This window comes from Emys orbicularis, chromosome 3 (genome assembly GCF_028017835.1).
Source record: "Emys orbicularis isolate rEmyOrb1 chromosome 3, rEmyOrb1.hap1, whole genome shotgun sequence".
NCBI lineage: Eukaryota > Metazoa > Chordata > Testudines > Emydidae > Emys > Emys orbicularis.
Window position 1 is genome coordinate 206,268,826 of NC_088685.1, and position 13,820 is coordinate 206,282,645.

The 13,820-nt window shown below is 40.0% G+C and overlaps 1 protein-coding gene across 2 annotated transcripts in view; it reads right to left on the reverse strand.

The window, feature by feature from the left end:
* Positions 1–13,820, reverse strand: part of SLX4IP (SLX4 interacting protein) — a 124,951-nt gene that overhangs the window by 54,579 nt on the left and 56,552 nt on the right. For both annotated transcript variants that reach the window (XM_065401711.1, XM_065401709.1), the window contains one exon: positions 5,563–5,652. In XM_065401711.1, the coding sequence (XP_065257783.1) occupies positions 5,563–5,652 (90 nt within the window). The remainder of the gene's footprint in view (positions 1–5,562; positions 5,653–13,820) is intronic.

Below are 13,820 nucleotides of genomic sequence, written 5' to 3' on the forward strand. Positions count from 1 at the left end.
TAACATCATGCTTTTGAATAGTAAATTACAATATTTTATTCAGGCAAAGTTAATAAATGATACATTTTAAAATGGAATCTACCATGAGAAAATTCATCCTCCATAACATGAAGGTGTAGTAGGGGGATTCTCCCAGGAATTTGTAATGTCCTAATTTCTCTTCTAGGATCCTTGTAAACAAGACCAAACTATTTTGGTTCAATTCCAGGAGATACTTTAGGGAAGGCTAGAAGTTGAGTAGGTCACGGAGAACTAGTTTCACTGGTTTACTAATTTAGAATTCATTCCTAAATTTAACTGTTTACACCTTGAAAACTTATTTAATCACATACTACACACATACAAACACACACACACCATTCAAAAGCGCCTGAGCAAAAGCTTTAGTACAGGAAGCACTTGAATAAAATAAAGACTTCATCTCAACACAGGGTGACCAGATAGCAACTGTGAAAAAACGGGACAGGGGGTGGGAGGTAATAAGCGCCTATATAAGAAAAAGTCCCCAAAAATGGGACTGTTCCTTTAAAAACAGGACATCTGGTCTCAACAGTACTTTGAACAAATTCTCAGTTGACTGTATATGGACTCGTTTTGGCCTCTCTCTCAATATTCCCATTTTCCATTGCACAGTATCTTGTTGTCAAAGAACTGATGTTTTGTTGGACACCAAGATATAATTTTAGATTTAAATTTTTCAGTGTTCAGACAGATGAAAAATTAAATGAGTACTTTTTTTAAATAAAAGACTTTTGCAGGGGTCAGCTATGACTAATCTAGAAAATATGCAGAATAGACACATGAAAACAGATGATCTAAACACAGGTATAAATGATTAGGTCTCAAAATAATGTACTACATGTATATCAATGATCCATTTTCATTGATTTTCTCCTTAATTTTAGGATGACGTTTTAATTTTAATGAAAGAGCACACATAAAGCGTGGGTTCTTCGTATCTAGTCTGCTGTTTAACTCGTCAAAGTAACCTCATTGCACATTCTCCAATGGAAAAAAATATTTTAAATTAAAAAAAAACAAAGCAGGAAGTAGCTGAAACATCAGATGCACTTGGTTCCCTTTGCAATAATAAAGATTAATATAAACTTCCTTACATTTATATTCAAAATATTTCTTTTAGCTGTTGTGTTTATGAAGAGATTACTGGAATAGAACTCAAAATAAACATAAGCATACCTTTTAAAAATGTAAACTGGCGCTTTTATCAAAGAAAATTAATATCCCTCTTTTTCACTTATAACATAGAATTGTGAACTCAACTGATCTTGTTAATGAGGCATTATAGCTACACACATATAGCACAGCAATGAAACTGATGCAACAAACTTATCAGAATACAAATTTGTTGTTAAACTATAAAGCCAGATCTTCTACTCCATTACCTCTAGGGAGAGGGTGAGAAAGGCAGAAAAGCAGAGGAAGTTACTCAAATTCATCAAAGAAAGGGCAACTGAGTCAATGCAGCAGCATTCTCCCTCCCCAACCACCAAGAATACCCTACAGACAACCTCTATGTTAGTGGTGTTCAACCTGGGGTCCTCAAGGCTCTAAACTGGACACCAAGTGTGATTGTGTTAAGAAGGAAATTTGTATCTGATTGCAAACTGAAAATGTGTCTGTGACGTTGCACTCTATATGATTTTATGAAAATATGCTGATGAGTATGAATATAATGTAACTGGAATATGCTTCATGCATAAGGTCTCTTGTAAGGTATCATTACAAAGCTTATAATCTACTGAATGTGGTCATCCTATTTGTATAAATGTATCACTCTTGTGTCTGAAACTAGAAATATAAAATATAACTCTGAGGGCCTATTGTAATTATGCAAAGTGTGGGCCATTAATGGTGGTTTGGAATCTTGATGGCTCCAATCAACCAGGACAATTGACTGCAGATGGCTCTGTTTTACTTGTAAGTCTTCCTGTATACGTGTGTGCTGGCAAGTGGGTAATGAAGTCTTACAGTGACATGTGATCATGTCACCTGAACTGGAATCCATCTTTAACCTGGTGCTTTTCCATTGAGAACGAAGGGGTGGGAACCCAGAGAGGGACAAAGGATTCCCGCCTTATGCAAAAGATATAAAAGTGGGTGGAACAGTACAAAGAGGGCAGCCATCATGAGAAATCCCCTAGCTACCACCTGAGCTGGAACAAGGGCTGTACCGGGGAAAGGACTGTGCCCAGACTAGGAAGGTGTCCAGTCTGTGAAAGAAACTTATTGAAACATCTCTGAGGGTGAGATCTTATCTATATTCAGTTTTATTATTGTATTAGACTTAGATTTGCGTGTTTTATTTTATTTTACTTGGTAATTCACTTTGTTCTGTCTGTTACTACTTGGAACCACTTAAATCCTACTTTCTGTATTTAATAAAATCACTTTTTACTTACTAATTAACCCAGAGTATGTATTAATACCTGGGGGGGGGGGGGGAGCAAACAGCTGTGCATATCTCTCTATCAGTGTTATAGAGGGCGAACAATTTATGAGCTTTATACAGGGTAAAACGGATTTATTTGGGGTTTAAACCCCATTGGGAGTTGGGTATCTGAGTGTTAAAGACAGGAACACTTCTGTAAACTGCTTTCAGGTTAAGTCTGCAGCTTTGGGGCACGTGGTTCAGAGCCTGGGTCTGTGTTGGAGTAGACTGGCGTGTCTGGCTCAACAAGACAGGGTGCTGGAGTCCTAAGCTGCCAGGGCAGGAAAGCAGGGGCAGAAGTAGTCTTGGCACATCAGGTGGCAGTTCCCAAGGGGGTTTATGTGATCCAACCCGTCACAGTGTCTTTTACTAGAGGTTCCCCTCAGCCCAGGCACAGACACTAGAGCTCCTATCCTGCTCTCCACTGACTCAGTCAGAGAAGTAGATAATGGAGCAACCAGTCTCTCTCCTCCTTCTACCAATGCAGTACGGTGCCAATGGGGGAAGAGCTGAGCAGCTACAAAAGGAAAGGGCCAGGAACACAGTATCATTCCCCTGCAAACTCATACATAATTCCCTATGTAATAGCCTTCCAGAGTGTCCCACACCAAACTGTCAGCAGCTCATTGGATTTTGGCCCCGGGGCAATCAGAGAACCAATGGAATCAAGGTTCCTGAGAGACTTGGGTTGCTCTGGGGCAGGGAGTAGCCTGCACATCTCATAGTTCTACAGAGACCCTTGAGCACAGAGGAGCCGTTGTGATAACTGGGCCTACAAATTTACTCTAATGGAGCACAACTGTTAAAAGTGAGTGAAAGTTCATAAGATGTCACAATAACCTATAAACAATAAATGTTGATAGGAAAAGGTAAAAGGAAGACAAAAAAACCTCCCTGAATTAGTCCAAACAAAAATGCCTACTGATTTAACACCAGAACCGTATAAAGATCATGCCTGGTAAACAAGAAGAGTGTGGGACTGGAAATTATTGAACCAAAACTTGGGAAGCATGCAGAGCCACGTGTCCCCCCACAGGGGCCGCAGGGGCGCGTTGGCCCCTTCCGGGAGCGGCATGGCCATGTGGTGCACTCCTGGCTGGCAGGGTGGGGGGGTGGCTTGGCTCGTGATGGGGAGGAGATGCCGATGTGCCTGAGTGGGGCCGGGGTAGGCAGGGAGCCTGCCTTAGCCCGCTGCGCTGCCGCCCAGGAGCCGCCCGAGGTAAGTGCCCCCGGGCACGAGCCCGCACTTCAACCCCCAACCCTGAGCCCCCTCCCAGAGCCAGCACCCCTCACCCCCTCCTGCACCCCAACCCCCTGCCCCAGGATCAACTCAGAGCCCCCTCCCGCACTCCAAACCCCTCAGCCCCAGCCCAGAGCCTGCATGCCCTCCCGAACCCCAACCCTCTGCCCCAGACCAGTGAAAGTGAGAGTGGGGGAGAGCCAGCGATGGAGGGGGGGGGGATGGAGTGAGTGGGGTGGAGCCTCAGGAAAGGGGCGGGGCCTCAGGGAAGAGGCGGGGTAGATCCTGGGTTGCACTTAAATTCAAAAAGTGATCTTGTGCCTAAAAAGGTTGGAGACCACCGATCTAAATTAATACAATGGGGTCTTCCCCCTTCGTGGCTCTGCAGAGTCTGGAAAAGGCCAGGAGGCAAGCCACAAAGTGATTAGTAGAAAACTGTGTCAGTTGAAAACTGAAAAGCTCCCAGGCCCTGCACCAAGTTTTTCTACATGGGGTATGATTTTGACTATGGTTTCTTATTAATCGTTTCCCTTCCCACCTTATTATATCAACACAAAATCTCAATAAGGCTTTTAAGGCATATGTTGTTGAGCTATTATAATCACATTTCTCAGCTGGTGAAGACACTCAACCCTTGTGCTTTACTCAAAGTGTGAGGTCACAGACAAGTATCAAACACCCTGTTGTGCCTCATTATTAAATCCAATTTCCTGAAATTCATATCTTATATTTTGGCAGTCACGCAAAATACTTTTTTAAAACACTGGGAAGTCAGATAAACTGGGACAGTAAAATCAGTTACAAACAGAAGCTTTAATGAAGATTCTTTTACTTAGAAGCAAATTTTAAAGAAAGACTTTTCCTATAAACTTCTCTCCGGTTTATAAGGCACAGATCAGTTGAATCATACTGCTAAATATTCTGCTCCCCACCACCCCAGAATAACAAATTATTACGCCTTTCGATTTTACACTACTGAAGCAAAATATTTTGTGAGAAGTATTGGGATGTTCTGTGATGACAAGTCAATTATGCCATTATTAGGAAAGCGGTCTGCTGAAAAGTACCGTAACAGAGACTTGCGGAAAAGGACTGGCACTTGAGGCAATTTACATGTCTCACATTCATTTTAATAGGAGACTCAAGTTCCCACAATAGCCTGTAATGGAGAAAAAAAATCATCCAGTAAATTGTTACTAGATCCCAATAGAAATCACAGGAAAAATATCTCATGAAAGGTACAAACTTCATGTCCTTGGTCACTGATGCATATTACAGTAATTTTGTAACATTTCATCTATGGTCCTAAACCTAGTTCCTGTTTGGAATTCTAATGGACCTTTGAAGAATAAGGTTCGATTTTCATTCTACAGGAGATAAAAGATCTGCTGACACTATAGCCTGCATACCAAGACAACATTTCCTTGCACTTGTTATACTCTTGGTGCAACACTCGTATTTCTGAGAGCAAGAAAAAATAAACAATTAATAAAAAGACATTTGATAGGAACTGTAGAAAAGGACAGTATCCATCTTACATAATCTTCATTTTATTAATCATTTTCTTAGCTTAAGATAATCACACATACACACTATAAGTATGTGTTTACATTATGTTCATAAATCTAAAAAATATCCAAGTCAGAATAGCAAACACAAAAAAGTTTAATATTTAAAAGCAGTCACTTAGTGACCTGAGGGGAGATAACACACATCACAGGCCTCGTAGTCCCAAAGGAGTTGTTCAGGGTTAGGGTATAACTCACAATACTGAATACATCACAGTACTGAGAAGAAAATCTGAACAGTTCAATGCAATCCAACTTTTTCCCTGCAGCTACATGCTTTTGAAGTAGAAGTGATTTTGTTGTACCTCCTTCTCATGATCTGAAAACCAGCTGGAGTCTCTACTGGAGCCTTGAGGCATAATATGAAAATCCACTAGGACAGCAAAGTTCCCACACTGGAAAAAAAAAAAAGGAAAGAAAGAAAAGTTAAGTAGTTGTTGTTGTGAGGCACACATCCAGCAGACAAGGAAATAAACCGTCAAGTGATCATAGTCAGAGGTGCAGTAGCCACAATTAAAGTCTGAGAGTTTTTTAAGCTTTTTAAAGAAACATTTCATTTTTAGGTATGGAATTTCCAGTTTTAACAGGCATTCCACATATTTATAATGGGAAACAGTGCTAGAAACAATATTATTTTGCTTATTATAACATATCAAATAACAGATATTGCTACTTGTTAGATGTACCAAGCATAAGCACTCAGATTCTTGGGGATGTGCTAGTCACAGATCCACATTTAAGGCTGAGTTGTCTTTTGCACATAACTAAGGTGTTAAATCTTCACTTTATCTACGAAAAAGACAACATATCCTCCCCAAATTTGCAGCACTTACTCTATTGAAATAATTTTCTGAGATGTTACAATTATTTTAGAGGTTAAAATAAATTTTCAAATGAGTCCCTTAAAAAAAATTAGCAACTGTATCAATCTTCTGTTTATCGTACATTATCTTAATAACAGAAAAATACACTCTTCGAACTTTCCATATATTTAACATTAATCGGAATCTTTTATCTGGCCTCTGTTTGAAGAAATTACGTTATATTACACTGGTCTACAATTTTTGAGAAGTCGTCTGCTTCAGAGATAAAATGTGCTATTTATTATGTATTTTGATGTGCTGAATTCAAATATGACAATTAAAACAACTGATTGGCTACTGTTTCTAAGATATTTAAGTTTTTACATTTTATGTCTATGTATATTGTGTAGATAGTAGAGTTTTAATCATAAATTGTAAACCTAGGTCTTTTCATGTGTTTATGGTTGCTTTACATGATAATAATTCACCTGTCCTGTTTATGTAACACTTTAAAAATCAGCAAAAGGGTTATATAAATAAAATTTATTATGAAACAAAAGGCAAAAAACTATTCGGTACATAGTTTAGTCCTATTCAGTGTCTACTCGGCGCTTCTTGGCTTGTCTCTTGTATTCATTAAATGGAGCATCTCTTGTCACTGTCCAGCAATAGTCTGCAAGCATTGATGGGCTCCATTTGCCCTGATAGCGTTTCTCCATTGTTGCAATGTCCCGGTGAAATCGCTCGCTGTGCTCGTCGCTCACTGCTCCGCAGTTCGGTGGAAAAAAATCTAGATCAGAGTTCAAAAAATGTATCTTTAGTGACATGTTGCAACCAAGGCTTTTGTATGCCTTGAGGAGGTTTTCCACCAACAACCTGTAATTGTCTGCCTTGTTGTTTCCGAGAAAATTTATTGCCACTAACTGGAAGGCTTTCCAGGCCGTCTTTTCCTTGCCACGCAGTGCATGGTCAAATGCATCATCTCGAAGAAGTTCACGAATCTGAGGACCAACAAAGACACCTTCCTTTATCTTAGCTTCACTTAACCTTGGAAATTTTCCACGGAGGTACTTGAAAGCTGCTTGTGTTTTGTCAATGGCCTTGACAAAGTTCTTCATCAGACCCAGCTTGATGTGTAAGAGTGGTAACAAAATCTTCCTTGATTCAACAAGTGGTGGATGCTGAACACTTTTCCTCCCAGGCTCCAGTGACTGTCGGAGTGGCCAATCTTTCTTGATGTAGTGGGAATCTCTTGCACGACTATCCCATTTGCAGAGAAAACAGCAGTACTTTGTGTATCCAGTCTGCAGACCAAGCAAGAGAGCAACAACCTTCAAATCGCCACAAAGCTGCCACTGATGTTGGTCATAGTTTATGCACCTCCAAAGTTGTTTCATGTTGTCATAGGTTTCCTTCATATGGACTGCATGACCAACTGGACTTGATGGCAAAACATTGCCATTATGCAGTAAAACAGCTTTAAGACTCGTCTTCGATGAATCAATGAACAGTCTCCACTCATCTGGATCGTGAACGATGTTGAGGGCTGCCATCACACCATCGATGTTGTTGCAGGCTACAAGATCACCTTCCATGAAGAAGAATGGGACAAGATCCTTTTGACGGTCACGGAACATGGAAACCCTAACATCACCTGCCAGGAGATTCCACTGCTGTAGTCTGGAGCCCAACAGCTCTGCCTTACTCTTGGGTAGTTCCAAATCCCTGACAAGGTCATTCAGTTCACCTTGTGTTATGAGGTGTGGTTCAGAGGAGGAGGATGGGAGAAAATGTGGGTCCTGTGACATTGATGGTTCAGGACCAGAAGTTTCATCCTCTTCCTCTTCCTCGGCTGACTCAAGTGAGAATGATTCTGGTGCATCAGGAACCAGCAGTCCTTCTCCGTGGGGTACTGGGCGTATAGCTGATGGAATGTTTGGATAATGCACAGTCCACTTTTTCTTCTTTGACACACCTTTCCCAACTGGAGGCACCATGCAGAAGTAACAATTGCTGGTATGATCTGTTGGCTCTCTCCAAATCATTGGCACTGCAAAAGGCATAGATTTCCTTTTCCTGTTCAACCACTGGCGAAGATTTGTTGCACAAGTGTTGCAGCATATGTGTGGGGCCCACCTCTTGTCCTGATCTCCAATTTTGCAGCCAAAATAAAGGTGATAGGCTTTCTTAACCATAATGGTTATACTGCGCTTTTGTGATGCAAAAGTCACTTCACCACAAACATAGCAGAAGTTATCTGCACTGTTCACACAAGTACGAGGCATCTCTGCTCACTTTGGCTAAACAGAAATGTGTCCCTTTGCAAAATCAAACACTGACAAATAAGAGAGCACGACACTATATGATTTCTAGAGCTGATATAGGGCAATTTGTTCAGCAGAGTGATGTAAGCTTTGTTATGATTGCATCATCCATGACTTCTAGGAATAACATGATGTAATTCATATCATGTATGACGCAATACCAGCTTCCGATTGCATCATTCATTGTTTTGCCTAAAAAGCAAGTACTGTCCAAACCCAGTCATAGATTTATTCATAGATCCAGTCAAAGATGTATTTTAGTCATTTCTGGTTTAAATTGAGATCCCTTCCCTTTATAACTCACTTATCCTCCGCCATTCCCAAGTCAAGGGTCGTATATACTGACCCAATAGCATATCTTGAAAACTAGAGCCAATCAACAATTTTAAGCATCATTTTCGTTCTCAGTGACCCAGAATTAGTAAAGTTTGACTACATTTATTTCAGAAGCATTTTGGCTGTAGAGCAGTGTTATTAATGACTGTATCTAATCGTTAGGATTATAAAGGCTACAGCCAGGGTCATCTCAACAACTCAGATAACTCTTAAGTGGGGCCATTGTGATATCAGAGGTTCAACCAGTCACCATCCTTTCTTTATAATTAATTTATATGCAAGAATTCTAGCGGCTGGAATGAGACGGGATGTGAGGGAGACTGGACATATGAACCAAGAATCTTCACTGGTAGATAACTTGGCCCAACTGGCACTGCTGGGCTCCACTGTGTGCCAGGCAAATAAGGCAGGAGTATAGTGGAGCCTTTCAAGTGCAAAAACATTAGGACTTAGAAGACTTTCATATAGCATCAGTCTCACTAAAACAGCTCTCTAACCCAATAAGTCAACAAGTTAAGGGCCAAATTCAGCACTGCAGTTTGGCTGCTTTATGCTGTTCTTATGGTGCAAGTCAGCTATAAACGCAACTGGTAAAGTGTGCTCTTTCTGTTTTGGCACTCTTTACCAAGTGGGATGGGAATGGCTGCAGCATCTCTTCCTAATACATTTGAACTTGACTTCATTCTTGAGAGGAATAATTTGGAAAGTTTATTAAAAAGCAAATTCAGTAGCAGCATTAGATAATGTTCACTGCTCATGTGTGAGAGGTATCCACAGGCTACTGGGGTAGAAAGCCCTTAATTCCCCTCCAACAGAAATATCTACCAAGACTGGCTTCTTCACAGCTCTATTTCCCTTGCCCTTTATTGGAGCAAGAGAACTGAACCACAGATCACAGGGATACCTTCTCTCTTCTTAGCTTTTGTCAGACTAGCCTCTACTTTTTTCCCCAAAGTCATTCACTTCATCTTATGGCAAGTTCGGAAGTCTCTCCTGTTACTCATTATGAAAGCCAGATGAAGGCAGCCATGCTTATGTGCAGTTTCGATGTATGGAACACTTGTCCTCATCATCCTACCATCAACACCTTAGGACACCCATACCCAATGTCTGGCTGCATCCAGGCCATCAGGACACATTTATATTCTTTGCATTTTTCCTGGGAGAATCTGTAAAGAAGTACAAGCCTCTTTCGACAATTTAAACTGTGCCTTGCAGTTTTCACTGCTAGCAGTTGCCACTGAAGAATGGCAAATCCTTTTTCCTGTAAAGTGCCTCCGTTCATGGAGTAGGGGTTCCAGACCCTTAATCTAGACAGTCACAGTCCTGGCCACAGATGACTGTATCATCAGACTCTTGTAGGAAGAGTAGGAAACGGACTACCAACGTTTCTGTGCCTTTTTTTTTTATAAACTGCCTTATGAATAGCAGAGATAAAATGAGGAGACTGCCACCCCTCCTACATCAGCTGGCGCAGAATAGGGTGCATGGGCAAAGCAATCCTTGAGTGGTTATCTTGTCAGATCCTGAATGCTGCGCAGGGTGACATCAAAGCGATATTTGGCTAGGCGACTATAAGAAACATAACTTGTTGCAAAATGTGAAGATGCCAGTTCAGTATGTAATAGTCTGCCCTATGAGACAGTAATGACCCATGGTGTTAGGAGGTACTGTGGTCTGACTGCCTCACTGTCTCAGGCATTTCTAAGGTGTCCAACTCGATGATATCCAAGCAACATTGTTTATAAAAGACCTACTGCACATGGTCATTACAATACTCAGGAATTTTTCACAAAAGTAGGAAATATTATTCCTGGAGTCCTAGACAAATCCCTGGATATTTACATTCTGCCACTTAAATTTCCCCTGTAGTTTCAAATGGATATTCTATGCTTCACTTCCTGTCCCTAAATATTACAGGGTGTTGATTTTCACTGCTAAACATCTGCATATTCAACTCTAGCATTTCAGTTGTGGGAACAATTATTCCTAGTAACAGCAAAATAGATAAATTATAAAATAAAGCACTTTTTTGATCTCTGAGACTGAAAGGCACATCTAGACCTAATGTTCAAGGTATTACAGAAAGTACACTACTTGAGCGTCTCTTACGCTGAGTGCTAAATATGTTGAGCAGAAATGTACCATGATTTCATTATAGTGATTTTTACCAATTGCAATGCCATATTAAGTAAATCAGACATTTCTCCCGTTACTTCACATTTCAGATTAATACTTTTGCAGAAGTAATTACTGACCAGAAGCAGTCAACAACGGCTTACCTGCAATTACAAAATAATGTATGATCAACATTGTACCAGTAAGTAGAATACAAAACTCTGCCAGATGAGACAGGCATTGTGTAATCAGTTTGCAAAGCTTCTAAGTTACGTATAGGTATCACTCACTGAAAGAACAGAATGCTTTGATCTATTTTTCAAAAGGCGGCCTTCTCTTTCCTCCAGAGATCCAAGAATTAACAGATGGCTGCAATACCAAACCTCTCCAAGTTTTTAAACTGATGACAAAGTACCTCTAAAAACCTCTAGTGAATCATTATTTAGTCCCAGCAAACTTTTGATTTGACTGGCAAACTTCAAAGTTACAGACAGTACATAACAATATAGGTAATATAAAGCCATTACACTCCACACAATCAAACACCTGGCATACTGAAGGTATTAGTTATGATGAATCTTTAAATGATTAGTACATGCTAAATGTTACCTTAAGCCATTTTGTACTGAATATAGAAAATATAAATATTTAGTCCTGAAAGACATAAGCCTGAGGTCAGATTTTATTTTTTAAATGGTTTTTGTTTGGGCGCTAAAGTTACACATAAAAGGACACAAGGCAGAAAGGGATCACCAAGATACACCTCTACTTCGATATAACGCGACCCGATATAACACAAATTCTGATATAACGCGGTAAAGCAGTGCTCGGGGGGAGGGGCGGGGAGAGGCGGGGCTGCACACTCCGGCGGATCAAAGCAAGTTTGATATAACACCGTTTCACCTATAACGCGGTAAGATTTTTTGGCTCCCGAGGACAGCGTTATATCAAGGTAGAGGTGTACAAGATGCTATGTGAGCAGTGGGCCTGCTGGGTCTCACTAATGCTAATTCTTCAAACAGTTAGACCCTGCCCTGTGATGGAAGGAATGGCTCTTGTGCAGGCTTCTTTATACCTTGCATCTACACTACGCATCTGTCAGAAAGGCATCTCAACATAGCTGCTGCCACTGCAGCAGTAGAGAAAACAGCTCTCTGTACAGACTAAACTCCAATCCAAAGACATTAAAGAAAAAACCCTGGGAATTACATTGCTCAGCACAACATCAGTGTTGCTAACTCTAATGTTTTCATTACAAGTCTCACAATATTTGGTCTTTAAAGTCCAACCTCCTGGAGTCATGTGATTTCACAATGACAGGTTTCAGAGTGGTAGCCATGTTAGTCTGTATCAGCAAAAACAACGAGGAGTCCTTGTGGCACCTTAGAGACTAACTAATTTATTTGGGCATAAGCTTTCGTGGCTAAAACCCACTTCATCAGATGCATGGAGTGAAAAATAGAGTAAGCAGTATATACATCACAAAATGGGCAACGTCCACCTTGATTGCATTGGCCTCGTTAGCACTACAGAAGTAATTTCCCTCTCTTGATATTCACCCCTTCTTTTCAACTGTTGAGAATAGGCCACTTCCAACTTAATTGAATTGGCCTCGTTAGCACTGACCCTCCAGTTGGTAAGGCAACTCCCATCTTTTCATGTGCTGTGATATATATATACTGCTACTGTATTTTTCACGCCATGCATCTGATGAAGTGGGTTTTAGCCCATGAAAGCTTATGCCCAAATAAATATGTGATTTCATGAGAATCTCAACTTTTTTCCAGGAAAAAAGTAAGTTTGTAGCCCTCATGGTTGCAGAGGAAAGCTTTAAAATGTGAACCCTAAATGTTCAAAAATCAAAGATAAATAAAAAGAACACATAATAAAAAAAAAAAAAAGATTTTTAAGCCAGTCTCATAACTTTGGGGAGCCTGACCCATGATTTTTCAAGGGTTGGGATTGGCAATACTGTAATCTAAAAATCTGATAACACTTAAAACTGTACACCATATTGAAAAATACAGTTAAAATTGGCATTTCAAAACTACCAGCAAAGACATTTTAGACATTTGTTATATCTAAATAGCTAGCAATCAAATTTTTATCCTGCCTTAATTTTAGGAACTTCAATATAACTTTACTTTCCCCAGCCTGAAACATTTTGTTTATATATTAACATTCATCACTTAATTATTAAGCAAAGGGCTTAAAGTTATCTCAGGGTATTGCCAGTGTGTCATGGTCCAGCAACAGAATTTAATTAATTCATAACAAAATTTCTGGGCTCAGGCAGCTTGCAAAAATACATTGATCATGTTATGGATTCCTTTGAGGGGACATAAAAATGTTTTTTTAACAGAATCAGAATAGAAACCACCAGGATATGGTCTGAATTTGTCAGTCAAGCAATGTCGCTTGCCTACAGCCTCCTAAAACGTTGGCCAGGGCTAAACTCAGATGAGTGACTCTGCACAGCCTGGCAAACAAGCAAGACTATTAAATCCAACACTCCAAAAATCAGAAGACGAATTAAAATAGACCGGTAAAGTTTATTTCTAAATTCAAATATGCACATAACCTGTTTCTGGTGCACACACTCTAGTTCCTGTCTTTGCACATTCATCATTTACGAGTAGCCTGAAAAGAAAGGCAAGATCAAGGAAAATAATCTTGAGAATGGAGGGAGAGGAATGGTGATTTTACATTCAGTTTTGCCAGTCCAAAAGTGCTTTATCACCACCAGTCATTCACTGGCAGCCAATTCCTTAGAGCCCTAATTTTTTGTGGGGTACGATCAGCAAAACAATTCACTGTAATCTTTGGTTAAAACAAAATCAGAGAAGAATGGAAACAGATTAGCTTTTTTGTACTGCTGTCGTCACAAATGATTTCATTTCTCAAGAAGATGCCTGCTGACTTCAACAACATGATCAACTTACAAATTTTAATTAAAACCATTTTGAAATACATTTCACAATT